Raw genomic sequence first — 16,292 nt, forward strand, 5'->3', positions numbered from 1 at the left:
TTCTGTCCTCCCAAATGTGCTGACAAACTTCACTAGCACCTGTCTATACCGTTGTCAAAAAGTATTACTACTAACTGGACAGTACCATAGCTGTACACAGTACTTTAGAACATATTCATCACGAACAAAATCCCTGATCATTTACAACCCAAGCACATAAACAGACACAGCACAGTTAAAAGACAGATGTTGGGTGGAGAGGGTTTATTGCCAGTAGGTTTTATGAGAACAAATGTGCTAAACAAGTTCTTGGTTAGAACTAAGTTGTACTTCAGTATGCTTTAAATATTTCTGCAGCTCCTGCTGTCCATAAGTTACTATGCACTCAGTGATTTTTATCGTTAGAGTTTTACAAATATTTCCTAGTTAAACAGAAATGTTTTTTTCCCTGTCCTTCCTGTAGAGTAAACCCTTTATCAAGGGTGATCTACCTGTCCACAACTATTTCAGAGAAATTTAATAAAACTACAGGCAGACTGAATAAGGCCTCAGTGTTCCTTTGGCCTTGTGCTACCATTGTGCATTCATTTAGCGTGAGCAGACAGAGGCAGGATAAATTCCTGCTGAATGGAAGCTCTGTCTTGAAGGTAGACTTCCAAAAACAAACCCCCTTTTCATACACTGAACAGCAGCAAAGTACATCCCTTCAGCCTGCAGGCTGACAAGGAACTGTTTATCATCAGCAGAAAAAGCTCCCCCGGCACAGTGCTCCCAACCCTTGCCATAGTTTGTCAAATCCTACAAGATCAGCAAGTACAAATGCTGCCAAACACGCAGAGGTTTTATCAACGTCATTTCGGTGTTTCCCATTTGCTACAAAAAATGTCTGTATAATCTGTGTATAAAGGTGAAGCACAGTAAGAAGCAAGCAAGGGCAACAGTAAAGGGTGAGAGAGATTGATGACAGCCACTTTATATAAGGCCCTACCCTGGAACACACAGAGTGGGTGGGCTTGGGTTCCTCTACCAACAGGGCTTCTTAAGGGACTGAGCAAATGGGCCACACTCAAGGATGCCAGGGTCTTCATGCCCTCAAGATAGGGCAATTGAGACATTGGTCTTTGTAGCACTCTGAAAGGGAAAAGGACTACCACCAACCTAGATGGAGGGCTGAGGTCATGGGCAGAGGGCCAATAAGCAAGCTCAACAGCAAGGCTTGCTGTGGTGCTTAATTTTGTCACAAGGGAACACCAAAGACTGAAGCTGACAAATTAACACACACAACAGGAACCATGTGTATTTAAAAAAATTCTAATTCTCTAGTTTACTGTTAATGAAAAGCAAGATGACTTTGAATCTTAAATACAGACAATTAGCCGGAATAAAGTATTAAAACAACATTTTAATGCATTAGAACCAGTTATTTTCCTAATGAACAAGTATTTGGCAGAAAGATCATTAATTTGTAAGTGTGCTCTCTGTGAGCACAGAGAACATTCATTATATATATATATATATATACACACACACACACATATATACACACACACACACAAATGAGGAAACATGCCAGACCCACCAAATCCAAATAGTTTAGAAAAAGGAACAAAGACCTGTGTTTTCTGGGGTTGGTTTTTTTTTTGGTATCTGCCTTTCCCTCTCCTGTAATTACAATTTAAAAGCTAATCCTGTTTGTTTTAGTTATGAGTAGCCCAGTGACTTCAGAGGAGATTGTGAGAGTGAGGGTAATAGGACTGGATCCTAAAATAGTGTAATTTTTCCTGGTCTGATTTGGATACAGAAGTGCTTAATATCCAGCTCTTACACAACAATTTTCATTAGTAGATCTTAAAGTGTTTTACAAAGGAGGTCTTTATTATCTCCATTTTACAGATGGGGAAAATGAGGCACTTCCCTCCTGTAACTCATCCAAAGTCAGAACCATAATTGGCTGAATGAAATGAGGCCCCACATTTGACACAACAATTGTTCTTTGTTTGGATCTAACACAAGAACTTTTAAACACTGTGGCCGGTCAATTCCAAAATTTCAGGGAATGCTGTATCTAGGCATCAGTGGGCAGAACTCTTCTGGTTTTGGTGAAAACCAGAAGGTGGAAAAGTGGAGGACACATGGAGCTCCTTACAGCTTGTTGGCCTTCAACTGTCAGGAGAGCAAAGAATCTGTTGATGGCTGCTATTAACATCTTCCAGTATATTATGTCCACCATCTCAACTCTGCCCACCTTCCCACTCCAGTTCAAAAGTGGACACCCAGAATTATTTATCTCCCAGAGAGAAAGAGAGAAAAGAAATAATGGAAGGGTGGCAGGGAGGATGAGGGGCACATAGAGTCCCCGGCATGGGTGGGACGAACGTGGGACAATGAAATGATAGGAGAGGGATATGGGAGCCCAGAGCCCTGACATACAGTGGAGAATAAGGGACATTTATGTGGAGAAAGGGGAATGGAGGGAGAAGAGGCTAATGGGGAGGGGGACAGGGGGAGACAGTACAGAGAGCCCTTAATGTAAGAGTGGGGTTGCAGTGAGTCCCTGAAATACAGAGGGATGGGAAAATGGCACACGAAGTCTTGGGGTAGGGGAATGGATTCAAGGAGCCTCTGAATGCAGTGAGATTGCCCCACAGAAGCAATGAAGTGTGTGACCTCGAGCATGTATAATATGTTTATAAAACCACAAGTGGTACTTGTCTTATATTATAGATGCCCCAGACATTTCATTAAAAATGCAGTCAATTCAATGGGAAAAAATCCAGCTACACCTCTTCTCAAAAACAGAACAATAACTAGAGGTACAGTACAGGTCACGTAATTAATTAGCTATGTATCAAGGAATCTATTTAGCCCATGATTACGCAAGTCTTCCCTGTTTAATATTTTGAAACATTTGACAAAGACAGACAAGAGAGAAGTTCAAGAATTGTTTTATTCATCAGTCATACTAGGTAAAACCCAAAGTAGAACTGTAAACTATATGAAAAAAATCCAGTCACTTCAGTGACCTACAGAACTTGTACATTTTCCAGCAACAGACTACATTTATAATGTAGCCTTTTCAGTCACCAATGCTTTTGAATTACTTACTTAATTTTCTTTTGCCATTTTGAAGATCAGATGCTGCGGTGAAAATCATTTGCACCACCATACATTTTCATTCAGTTCTTTTCTTGTTATATACATCAATCCCATCTCAGATTTTGTCATCACACAGGCTTTTCAGGCATCTTATTTCTAACCCTAAGAACGTCCTCGTGGTGTATTTACATTTTAGAAGAGCTTGTGCACAGCACAAATCATTGCAAACTCTTTTCTCAGTGCATGTACTGAAGAATATGCACCTAAAGACTGCACTGTTCTGCACATATTTCATAGCAGTCCATATTTGTCTTTAAATTCTAACAAATTATAGATTTATAAAAATGTATACAAAAGAAATTTTCCTTGAACCTGTACAATGCCTCAGATACCGTTGGTAAAGATGTCAACTGTTTAGAATACTGAAACAACACAGAGTAATCTGATGTAAATTTAAGCTACACAAGAGAAATTGTTTTTAAAAATCAAACTCCGAAAACTGAACAAGGTACAAGCCTGAAAACAGGCCTCACTGTAAAAATAACTTGATTGAGATTGCTTCTTGCACATTATCATAGCATTAAGGTTTCTGATAATTTAATCTGTAAAAAAAGCTTAGAAGAACTACCCACCCAACCATTTATGTTGGTGGCTGTAAAACCTAAACACGTTTCTGTTCATATGATTTTCCTCTTTAAAGCAACTATAAATAAATGAAGATAAAACAACAAAATGCCAGTGCAGTAATGCGAATAAATTCTAATCACTTGCCAATCTGGCAAACTTATGTTTCTACCATGTTTACTGAAAACAGGAAAATTGATGTAACTTTCAATTTTCTACAATATGGCCCATAAACCTGCCTTTCCAAATAGCCCAAAAACTATGCACAGCTCTGGCCCAAGGTAATCTTCAAAGCACCCGCAATTTACAGTGGAACCTATGCCCATCCCAAGGTCATCACCTGTTGCAGATTCCCTTGAAGAGATTGTCTTTCCAGTATATCATGGGCAGCATGACAGAAATTAAATTTCTCAGCAACCCATTGGCCTTTCCCTATACAAACAGTAACAATGGTAGGATATAGGATGCAAATATAGGATGCACCTTGCCCTTTTGAGGGAACTACAGGCACACATTAGGGAAAGGATTAGAACAACAGGAGGTTCAACTCCCACATCCTAACTACTTAGATTTTTTAACTTAAAGATTTCTTTGGACCGAGTCTTGGCATAGTTTATCTGCTGCCCAAAACAGGTGGGTGTTTGTGTTCTTACTTGCAAAACCATTTTCATTTGGCAATTAAAGCAAGCTATGTAGCTTTACTAAGCCCACGAAGGTTCAAAAAGTCATGTGAAAGTCCATTTTTGACACTAGAAAATCATGAAGCAGAAACAGAATGTTTTCCAAAACACTAGTGACTTACTAAATATCCTGGTAGATCTACAGATGAACTTGAGCTGCAAAGTTCAGAGCCGGTTTCCAACTTTCCCAAAGTTTGGGGTGTTTGGTTTTGGTTCAAATTGATAACTAGTTAGATCAGTTGCCTGAGTCTCCACTCCACTAATAATTTTATCTGAGCCCTTCTACTGAAAGTTATTCAGGTAGTTATGCCAAACACGTAAGCAAGCACGTCAGAATCAGAATTATGTTTGACAGTTTAAAAAAAACTAAACAAAACACCAAAAAAACCAAAAAAAGCAAGTTGCCTTTTAATCTACCAGACAAACAGGAAGCATGTGCTGTCATGTACCAGAATATTTGCATATAAGTGTTTCGAACAAGATTTTTTACAATAGTAACACTGGCATGATATCACAAAGGGCAAAATTAATTCCTTCAGCATTTATGTAACATTAACCAAGATGAGCTCATTTTATTTCAGTGTGAAAGTCGTAATTACTTCTATAGAATTTCCATTCTAATTTGACTTGGACCACTTGATCATTTTTTTAAATGTTACTATTTAAATAGGTTTCAGAGTAGCAGCCGTCTTAGTCTGTATCCGCAAAAAGAAAAGGAGTACTTCTCTAAGGTGCCACAAGTACTCCTTTTCTTTTTACTATTTAAATATAGGCTGGACTAAGATGGCAAATATGTTTTATGTAATGATTCATTTTATTTTTTTTTCCAGCACGATGATCCTGGTGGTAATACCAATACAAATTTTATTTCAGCTATTTTGCCCGTTTTACAATCAGTGCATATTTAATACCGGTTTTCCTTCCCTTTGAAGGTTTATTTATTATCTCCAGAATATCTTGATTTATGGACGCTGAACCAGTTTACTCTTACTCCCTTCCTGCTCACTAAGTTTGAAATGGGTATAAGCTAAAATGCCTAACAAAGTACACAAAATCCCAAGGACTTGATTAAGTGACAGTGGATCTTTAAACAACAGGTACCCTCCCAACAAAGTGATGCAGAACTTGAAGTGTCCAAACATATTATATCTACACATCTCTGTTAAGGATCACAACAAATAGTCAAAATATTAAAAATAAACATATGAATGCTTAATAGATTCACTATCTATCCCCAAAATGGACATCAATTTGTATTCACACAACTTTTCAATTTTATCTGTGCAATTATAATTAACAACTTGCATTTATGTAACACCTTTCGCACAAAGTGCTTTACAAATTAACTGATATTTGATATACAAACAGGAATCACTTTATGCATTTACTATATAGTCACCAGAACATGTGTAAATGTTTTAATACTGTTCTTATGGACAAAGTTCTTACTACTAAATTAACCAGAATTGTCTGTACATATTGAGGGAAAGAACACTGAGAAACTCAATTGTGCTTTTCCAGTTTTAACATTCACAATAAAGCAGGTAAATTTACCAGCCTATTTGTCCAATGGGCTTTTTTCATTGTGAAATATACTTGGCTGGATACTGCCATTCATCTGAAAACAATGGGAGTGGCCAATAATAAAAGGATACGTGACAGGTGATGTGTTTCCAATGATCCAGTAAATGGACAAGTTTACCATAAAGGCTATTATACCAGACAGCAGCACCATTAACTGTGGATTAATGGACACAGTCAGTAAACTAACATATATTTCTGACCATCTCTAGTTACACCCCAAATTGTTTAATGAGGTTTCTTTACTGTCAAATGCAAATCAGTAAGATATCACACAAGAGAAGAGAGCAAACAAAAGGCAAACATGAGTTCTAATTTAATGTAGACACTGATGATTTAAGAAGTTCAGAACATGGTCTCAAACGGTGAATTGTGCGTCAAAATGCGTATCTTCTTTCTCTTTACTTGCTATGTCTGAGAAATAGCCCCAGATACTCAACTGCTCTCACAAAAATGATGTTCCATAACCCTATTTAAGAGATCACAGCTTTTAGATGCAAAACTTAGTTAAGGTTACAGAAATAATTATGAGATATCTGTCCCATTTGTTGTGACTAATCAGTACCATTAAGAGGGAGATCTTGCATCAATCATTACGTGACATATCACTAATTGGGTAACTGGCACTTTCTAAATTAAAGATCCCTTCCGCCTTAGACAATAGTATGTAATGAATATATATTTGAGCCCTGATCCTCTTGAGGGACATCAAGAAGATGAGGATGAAGGAGGAGATTAGAGCCCTCCTAGGACAAAGCAGCTACTGACTGCAGAAGGTAACCACTACCAGCACTCCTCCCCCAGAAGTGAAGTCCAAGAGCAGTGAAAGCATTTGTATCTTTCCCACAGTGGAGAGTGACTGCTGGCTCAAGGGTCATTTACATAATTGTACTTTAAAAAACTAGGACAAGCTTCTCGTTGGGAAAAGAAAAATGGTCCATCTCTAGAGGAATGGTTCACAAAATATGGAAGGTTGTCATGGAAATATTAACACACCAGTTATGTCCCCAGCAAAACACACAGAGGACAAATAGACAGTTAGATATTTGGTTACCATTTACTGAATACTCAGAAAAAGCACATTCACCTGCAAATAACCGGCGCAACTGTCAATTTTTTTAAATATTAACATTTGATAGATGTCTGGTTTGTTAAATGTGTAATCAGAGATTTTACTTAATTTAATAAAATCACTAGAAATGACATGTTGTAATGATGCTCACTATGAAAGTAACACCCTGTAGAAGACAGAAATCTGATGACTATATTACCGTATCATGTCTCTAAACAAAAGCTCACTGCTGTAATGATTGTTGTGTTTCTAATATTTACATGGCAACTAAAGCTTCCTAAATAAACTGTTTAAAAAGTTACTTATTCCTGAACTTTAGAGGGAGCCAATATCTACTTTTTTCCCCGTTACTAAAATGACCTCTAACCAAAAACAAGGATAAGGCAAGAACACTCTTAGGCCACTTCTACACCAGAGGGACTATAGTGACATAACCCGGTAGCACAGACACATCCTACAAATGGGGTTTTTCTGTCACTCCACCTCCCTGACAGCTAGGTTGAGGGAAACAGCCACCCACCAATCTAGCTACATTTATACTGGGTTTAGGATGGTGTAGCTACAGCTCTTAGGGGTGTGGATTTTCACACCCCTGAGTGCTGTAGCTATTTTGACCTAAGCGTAGACCAGGCCACAGACAAACATGTTGACAGAGATACTCCTCTCTCACACAGTGGGGCTTAAACAATTAAGGGGAGCAGGGAGTGATTCTCTTTCCTCACAGCCCCCATCATATTCACTGTCAATGACTGTATGTGAAGCTGTTATATTAAGTGATAAGATCACTGGTGTTAAATTAAAAAAATAAAATATAAAATCTTACCACAGCAGAAAGTGTCCAGGGTCCAAATATCCCCCCTTCTCCAAATACTGGCTCAAAGAAGGGTACGATACACAACAACATGGCAGAGGACATTGGTGCCTGATAGTACAGCAACTGCATAGAGTTAACCTGCAACTCATGCTGCTTGGCTCCTACCCACTAAAACCAAGAGATAAAGTTGTTAAACATGAGGAAAATCAAGTCCTCATATAAAAGCAACTTGATTACTAATAAGGGGGGACTCTCACATGGTCGGCACTACATAATAAATAGCATGATTGTTATGTTTTCCACTTCCATTTACTGAACACCAAATATTTTAACCAGATGCATGTGTGTTAGTCTCCCCCCCTATTTTGAGTAGACAGTAGTAAGCCACTGGATGCAGGCATATGAGCAAGGAAGAGAATTGGCTGAAAGAGCTTTTTCATCGCAATGTCTGATGGCTAATGCTTGAATCTTCCTCCCTTCATCTTCTCTCTATTCTTTGTCTCCTCACATTCTCTATGAGAGGATCTGCCACTTGAGGAAGGAGAGATAAATAGGGGGTTTTGGAAAAAGCTGGCTCCTTTCATTCTCACACCAATTCTAGATGTAGCCTCGCTAGGGTTCAGTACCTTCTTCCAATAAGAGCAAGCAGTATTACAGAAACTACCTATCTTTTCAACTTTCTACTATTATGGAATGCCTGAGCACAATTATTAAAGTCATAGCTGACTGCATCAAGTTACTTGCATGCAGTTACCACAAATGTGTGTGAAAGCATGCAACATTTGAACAGCATATTTTAGGCAACTCTTTAAACCAGTGGCTCTCAACCTTTCCAGGAGTCTGATTTGTCTTCAGTACCCCACGTTTCACCTCACTTAAAAAGTGCTTGCTTACAAAATCAAGCATAAAATACCGAAGTGTCACAGCACATTATTACAGAAAAAATGCTTACTTGCTCATTTTTACCATAAAATTATAAATCAATTGGAATATAAATATTATACTTACATTTCAGTGTACAGTATATAGAGCAGTATAAAGTCATTGTCTGTGTGAAATTTTAGTTTGTACTGACTTTGACAGTGTTTTTTATATAGTCTGTTGTAAAACTAGACAAATATCTAAATGAGTTGATGAACCCCCGGAAGACTTCTGCGTACCTCTGGTTGAGAACCACTGAAAAGTTCATAGTGTACCTTAATATGCAACAGCCCTGTTATATATTCTTATGACAGACATTCACAAGAAATAAATTCTAGTAATAATTTAATGTATGTTTAAATAAAATCTACTTCTAACTGCTGTTACTCTCCCTATGCCCCACCTTAGTTGGCATTTCGATATATATGCTAACAAGCATGACTAACATTTTTATAATTCCAGGGTTTTCCTTCCTTTAATTATACATATACTAAACTTCATTTTGATACTGATTACAACTGAGATTTTCAGCATGTATAATTTAATACAACTACTGTTATCTTTGCATCTATGATTAGTAAAATGAATGTTATAAATGAAAACCCTTAGACAAATTATTTTCAAGGCATTGATTTTATATTTTATTGCACTTAACTATAATAAAGCTAACATTTAATAAAGAGCATTTACTGTCAGTAATGCAGCATTCATTATATAAGAGAATTTACTATACTGAAATAATCTCTGTTCTAAATTAAAATAACTATAATTATGCTAAATTCTATTTAAGGACTTTCTAAGAAAGCACAGGATAGAATTTCACCCATAGGCCAACTAGCAGTTCTGCCTCACATGTAATGTTGCACCATCACAGTAACTTTGCTTGTTTCTCCTCCTCTTTTCATAGATTTTTAATGCCAAAAAAGCGCATCACCATCACCTAGCATGACAGTCAATAGAACCTCACCTAGTGATTCCTGCCTCAAGCCCATAAGTTCTGTTTGAGCGATAGCATATCTTTTAGAAAGCTATCCAGTTTTGATTTAAAGACTTCAAGTGACAGAGACTCTACCATGTTACTAAGTAAGTTGTGCCCATGGTTATTACACTCACTGTTACAAATGTGTGCCTTAAAATTCTAGTCTGAATTAGCTGAGCTTCGGCTTCCAACCACTGTATCTTGTTATGCCCTTTTCTGCTAAAGAGCTGTGTAGTACCAGAAATCTCTTCCCTACTACTACAGACCATGACTAACTTAAGACATACTATTTCCAGACCACTTAGCCTGCCTCTATTACTTTCTGAAATTTGAAACAAGGTGTCAAAACGTTATTTTTGTTATGAAACATGCATATAGAGAAGAACAAGTTACTAACCACTTGATAAAGGGATGTAACTAGAACACCAAGGGTAGCAAACACCATTCCAAGGAAGTTAAACTTCACATCATAATAGGAATTTAGGAATACACCTAAAGTTATGGGAATCTGTAAGGAAAGAAAATGTTGGCTATTATTTACATTTGCTGCAGATGGAACTCAATGGATCAAAACTTGTTCTCCCCCAATGTTTTGGAAAGGTCTGCACACACATCACCCTTTTATCTGGAGTTACTCAAGCTTTATAACTAGAGATTGTAAAGCTATATTCCGTGATTAAGACATGGCATGAGCGATACACAAATTGTATTTTAAAGTAATAACACTTAGCGCATTTCATCTTTAGAGAATTTTACAAAGATTGACTTGCACTGTCTCCCATGCTGCCTCTCAGGCGCTGGCAAACAGGACAGAAGCCCCATATAACACTGCTACAATCCCTTGATGGTATGAAAAAGTATCAAAGTAACGTGAAGGCCATCACACTGACCCGCAAGAGTTGAGATTCCATGGAGGCCCCTAGTAGCCAGAGATGGGCTGGTGGCATTTGGTGATGGGGCTGCGGTTTTGCTCATGACTACCTATTTCAGAGGTTTCCCCGCAGTCCACACAAGCAACAGCACCTCGACCCCACTCACCAGCACAAGAGACAAGGTACATGCCCATTAACCCAGCGCTTCTGCCCAAGGAGCCACAGAACCAGCGACATCCTGGTGACTCAACTAACAGATTTACTCAGTCAGCGAGCGCCAAAGGGACAGGCGGTAACGTGGCTGGAAAGGGGGAAACAACCCTTTGGCAAGGGGCAAGAGGGGAAAGACAGAGGAAGCTGCCTCCCTCGGCGCCGGGAGCTCCCCGATCCGCTCCCCCCCCCCGGTCTCCCCCTGGGGGCTCCCCGATCCGGCCAGGCAGAGAGGCTGGAAGCGGGGACGGGCGCGGCGCTCCCCGCGCCCGGCGCTCACCAGGGTCAGCTTGATGCGCAGGGGGAAGCTCTTGCCGTAGAAGAGGCTCTGGATGGCCACGATGGCCGGCGTGGTCATGGCCTTGGCCAGCTGGTAGGTGCCGATGGTGTTGCTCTGCAGGGACAGGTTGGTGAACACCACGAAGCCGCAGAAGCTGAGCGCCAGGGGCAGCACCTGGCGGGGCCGCAGGCTCTTGGGGGCGAAGACGCGCAGCGCCTGGCACAGGCCGAGGCCGAGCCAGGTGGCGGCGAAGTGCACCAGCGTGAGGCTCAGGTTGGGGAAGCCGAGCCGCACGTAGAGCCACTTGTTCAGGAACACGATGCAGATGGAGGCGACCAGGTTCACCAGCAGCCCGGCCGCCAGCCAGCCCGGCCCCGGCCCCGAGCCCATGGCGCCCGGCAGCCCAGCCGGCGCCTCCGGTTCCTCCGCGCTCAGCCGGGCCGGCTGCCCGGCCAACGGGTACGGAGCAGGCAGCCCGCCCGCAGCCAGCGCACCCGGGCGGGCAGGGGTCGCCGCCTTCCCCCGCCCACCACCACGCCACACCGGGGGCGGGGCGCGGGAGCTTCCGCTTGCGGAGCCAGGGGGCGGGCAGGGCCGGCGGAGGCAGCCCCGGCCCAAACCCGCCCAGCCCGGGGCGGTCGCTCGCTCGCTCGCGCGCAATCCGCTCGCCCCCTGGCGGGAGACGAGCCAGCGAAGCGGGGGTGCTGGGCCGGCCTAGGCAGGGGTCGCTAGGAACTGGCCGCGGATGAATGGACCCCGCTGGGAACGAGGTTTCTGGCCGTCAGAGGAGCGAGGGCCCCAAGCAGCCTCCCAGTCGTGCGTTTGCCTCCCATTAGTCATAATAATTACCGGTAGTTTGCTCGGTTAATGAACAGGACCACACCACAGTGTTGCGAGTGAGGCCTGGACTTCATGACCCGAAAGGTCCTTTCTAATCCTGTCACCACAGTCAAAGAAATGAACCCACAGCAAAATCCCCCCCACACACCCCGAATCTGTGTCCCCAGGGTGAGATTGAACACAGCAAAAATGCCCCCAGACTACCTGACCTGCAGAGAACGGGTAGTAGCCGCTCAGCAAAATCCTTTCCTGGTGGGGAAACAGCTGGAAAATAAAATCTTCCTGAGGGAGACTGGGCAGAAGCAGATCTGTAAATAGCCCCGTGTTGGAGAGCTGAGGCTGGGTTTCATTACCCTAAACCAGGTGTTCTCAAACTGGGGGTTGGGATCCCTCAGGGGGTTGTGAGGTTATTACGTAGGGGGTCACAAGCTGTCAGCCTCCACCCCAAACCCCGCTTTGCATCCAGCATTTATAATGGTGTTAAATATATTAAAAAGTGTTTCTAATTGATAAGGGGCGTCACACTCACAGGCTTGCTATTTGAAAGGGGTCACCAGTACAAAAGTTTGAGAACCACTGCCCTAAACCATCAGTTCTCAAACTATGGGTCAGGACCCCAAAGTGGGTGGCAACCCCATTTTAATAGGGTCGCCAGGCCTGGCATTAGACTTGCTGGGGCTGGGGGCTGAAGCCCAAGCCCTATTGCCTGGGGGCAAAGTTGAAGCCTGATTGCCTCAACCCTGGCTGGTAGGGATCAGGTTACAGGCTGCCTGCCTGGGGCTGAAGTCCTTGTGCTTTGTCCCCCTGCCCTTCCGGGGAGGTGGGGCTTGGGCTTGGGCCCTTCTTCCCCCCCCAACAGGGCAATGGGGCTTGGAGGGGCTCAGGCTTCGGTCCCCCCTTGTGGGATCGTGTAGTAATTTTTGTTGTCAGAAGGGGGTTGCGGTGCTATGAAGTTTGAGAGCCCCTGCCCTAAATATTGTACAGTCTCACTGACAAAGACTGGTTTCCTTGTCCATAGAAGACAGTTAAATTATTATTTTGGCCATTCAAGTACAGCTTCTTAAGGTGCCAAATGAGCAGTATTTTGAATGGAACCATCCAATACCTAGCCAATCAAAATGGGAAACAGCTTCAAACATTCGCAAAAAGAAAAGGAGGACTTGTGGCACCTTAGAGACTAACAAATTTATTTGAGCATAAGCTTTTGTGAGCTACAGCTCACTTCATCGGTGCATCCGATGAAGTGAGCTGTAGCTCACGGAAGCTTACTATGCTCAAATAAATTTGTTAGTCTCTAAGGTGCCACAAGTCCTCCTTTTCTTTTTGCGAATACAGACTAACACGGCTGCTACTCCGAAACCTTCAAACATTGTGAGGGGTGATACTTAACACAGTTCCTCCCTTGAGACATTAAGTAGTTTCAGGTCCGTCCCCGTCCCCCCCATTAAATCTTTTGGTAGGCATTTGTGCTTCAAAAACCAGTGCATTAAGAAAATGTTTAATAAGTTCCCGTCAGTTGCACCTGTACAAACTCATTCAAGGTACAGGTGTGTCACTAAGGGCCTAATTTAGCCTGCAGAATTTTTATTACTAGTGGCAACATATGACTATGCTGGTCTGACATCTTTTTGCTTGTGAACTGAATATAGCCAATGCAGAAATGGACTCGTACACAAGCACCCAGAAGCAGTACATCTTTTAGAAATTCTGTTTTTGTGGTTGCAGTGAAACTCTTGGTTAAGTAGGGAAATCAGTTGATCTTAATAAAAAAGCAGAAGTATAGGATTGGCCTGATGGTACCGTGATTAGTACTCAGAGCTGAAATGCTTAGGTTCAGTTTCTCACCCATCTTTCTATTTCGGCCGTCTCTGTCTACAGCATTCCCAGCCCTTGGAAAGAGAGAGTATCTTGTTGCTCTGGATTCACTGTTAGGAGCAGCAAAGAATTTCAAAGAGAGTTCTATCTTGCCCAGCCCATTAGAACAGCTTCTTGATACAACCAGAAAGGGTCTGTGGCATGGACACTGACAAGAGGCTCCCCTTTCAAACTCTGAGCTGCTGCTAGACCAGGATCGACAATGCTTGGGTTACTAAATCAAAACGTGTGCAATAGCTAGTTCTAGCTGCTCTTCTCCAGCTATGAAAAAAAAATACAGCTCCAGGTTTTAGTTAAATGTGTAATTAAAATGATGGCTATAAACATCATGAAAGTGGGGTTTCTAAAGGAAATGATGATTCTGGCACAAGAATTTTCAAACTTTTTCAAAACATGGACCACTTTTCCCCATTTGAGATCACACCATCCCTGAAGCAACTACACTGATTGCTTACACGAAATGAAATAGTAATATCAAGAACACATGCAGATATTTTAACTGCCTTTCAAGCAATAAGTAGTCTTTTTTTAAAAGGCTTAGTAACTCCATCTTTGTGTGTTCTTAATTTAACGTCCCTTCCTCCCAACTGTTGTCTTCTTTCCCCACTTCCCTACACACATTTCCCTGCAGCCTCATTCCCTTCAGATTCCAAGGCCAGAATAGACCACTGTGATCATGTAATCTGACTTCCTGTATAATACAGGCCATAGGACTTTCCCAAAATAATTCCATATCCATAGCATATCTTTTAGAAAGACAACCAATCTTGATGTAAAAATTGTCAGTGGAGAATCCATCACCACCCTTGCTAAGTTGTTCCATTGGTTAATTACCCTCAGTGTTAAAAATGTGTGCCTTATTTCCAATCTGAATGTCTAGCTTCAACTTTCAGCCATTGGGTTATGTTATACCGTTCTATTAGATTGAAGAGCCCATTATTAAATATTTGCTCCCCACGGAGATACTTATAGACTATGATCAAGTTACTCCTTACCCTTCTCTTTGTTATGCTAAATAGATTGAGCAATTTGAGCCTGTTCCTATAAGGTATATGATCTAATCCTTTAATCATTGTCACAGCTCTTCTCTGAACCCTCTCCAATTTATCAACATTCCTCTTGAATTGTGGGCACCAGAATTGATGCAGTAGTCCAACTGTGATTGCACCATTGACAAAGAGAGATAAAATAATCTCTCCACTCACACAAGATTCCCATATTTGCATCCAAGGATTGCATCAGCTGTTTTAGTCATAGTATCACACATATCTCACATTCTGCTGATTATCCACCTCGACCCCCAAATATTTTTTCAGTCACTGCTTCCCACCATAGAGTCCCCCATCCTGTAAGTATGACCTGAGTTCTTTGTTCCTAGATGTATTCATTTAGCCATATTAAAATGCATATTGTTTGCTTGTGCCCAGTTTATTAAGTGATCATTATTTACCACTCCCCCACTGTGTGTGTCACTTGCAAATTTTCATTGATGATTTTGTTTTCTTCTAGGTCATTCATTGAAAACATTAAATAGCATAGGGCCGAGGACCAATCCTGGAGGGATCCAACTGGAAATACATCTGCTTGATGACTATTCCCCATTTACAATTACATTACAATCAGTTTTTAACCCATTTAAATGTGTGCCATGTTAGTTTTATATTGTTCTAGGTTGTTGTTTTTTTAAATGAAAATCTCATGCGGTACCAAGTCAAATGCCTTACAGAAGTCTAAGGATATGTCTACACTACCTGCCGGATCGGCGGGCGGCAATCGATCCAGCGGGGGTTGATTTATTGTGTCTAATCTAGATGCAATAAATCAACTCCCGAGCGCTCTCCCCTGGACTCCTATACTCCAGCACCACGAGAGGCGCAGGCAGAGTTGACGGGGAAGCGGCAGCAGTCGACTCATCATAGTGAGACCTACTCACTGTGGTGTCTTAAGTCCATCAACTTCAGCTATATTATTCACATCATTGCGTAACTTAGATCGATCCCCCCACCCCAGTATAGACCAGGCCAAAGTATATTACATCAGTGGTATTACCTTTACAATCCAAACTTGTAATCTCTTCAAAGATATCAAGTTAGTTGGCAGGATCTATTTTCCATAAACCCATGTTAATATGCATTAATTACATGACCCTTCTTACATTCTTTGTTGAGCTTTGAATCAGCCACTCCATTATCTTGCCCAGAATTGATGTCAGGCTGACATGCCTATAGTTACCTGGGCATCCCATTTCCCCTTTTTAAAAAATGGCACGTCATTAGCTTTCTTCCAGTCTTTGGGAGCTTCTCCAGTGCTTCAGGACTTACTGAAAATCAACATGAGCAGTGCTGCAAACTCTTGGAGGCAAGTTATCTGGACCTGATTTAAAAATGTCTAACTTCACAGCTTCTGTTTAACATCCTCTCAAGAGACTAGCGGAATGGAAAGAGTTAGGACCATATGATGAGATCTTTTTTCCCCCAAAAACAGAACAGAAATATTTATTGAACACTT

General features: G+C 41.5%; 1 protein-coding gene across 3 annotated transcripts; it reads right to left on the bottom strand.

Annotated features, from left to right (window-relative positions):
- Nucleotides 1–2,869: 2,869 nt before the first annotated feature.
- On the bottom strand, nt 2,870–11,658 carry SLC35E3 (solute carrier family 35 member E3). 3 transcript variants are annotated; one of them, XM_007065838.4, is made up of 5 exons: nt 11,070–11,649; nt 10,105–10,215; nt 7,817–7,975; nt 5,996–6,078; nt 2,870–5,489 (listed from the first exon to the last, which is right to left on the bottom strand). In XM_007065838.4, the coding sequence occupies exons 1-5, from the start codon at nt 11,457–11,459 to the stop codon at nt 5,303–5,305; spliced, it is 930 nt and encodes a 309-aa protein (XP_007065900.3). In that variant the 5' UTR covers nt 11,460–11,649; the 3' UTR covers nt 2,870–5,302. The 3 variants fall into 3 exon arrangements, with proteins under 3 accessions (XP_007065900.3, XP_037742891.1, XP_037742899.1); XM_037886963.2 differs by lacking the exon at nt 7,817–7,975 and having other exon boundaries at nt 11,070–11,654; XM_037886971.2 differs by lacking the exons at nt 2,870–5,489; nt 5,996–6,078 and adding an exon at nt 6,223–6,390 and having other exon boundaries at nt 11,070–11,658.
- Between the last annotated feature and the right edge of the window lie 4,634 nt (nt 11,659–16,292).

This window comes from Chelonia mydas, chromosome 1, assembly GCF_015237465.2.
Source record: "Chelonia mydas isolate rCheMyd1 chromosome 1, rCheMyd1.pri.v2, whole genome shotgun sequence".
In the NCBI taxonomy this organism is placed as follows: domain Eukaryota; kingdom Metazoa; phylum Chordata; order Testudines; family Cheloniidae; genus Chelonia; species Chelonia mydas.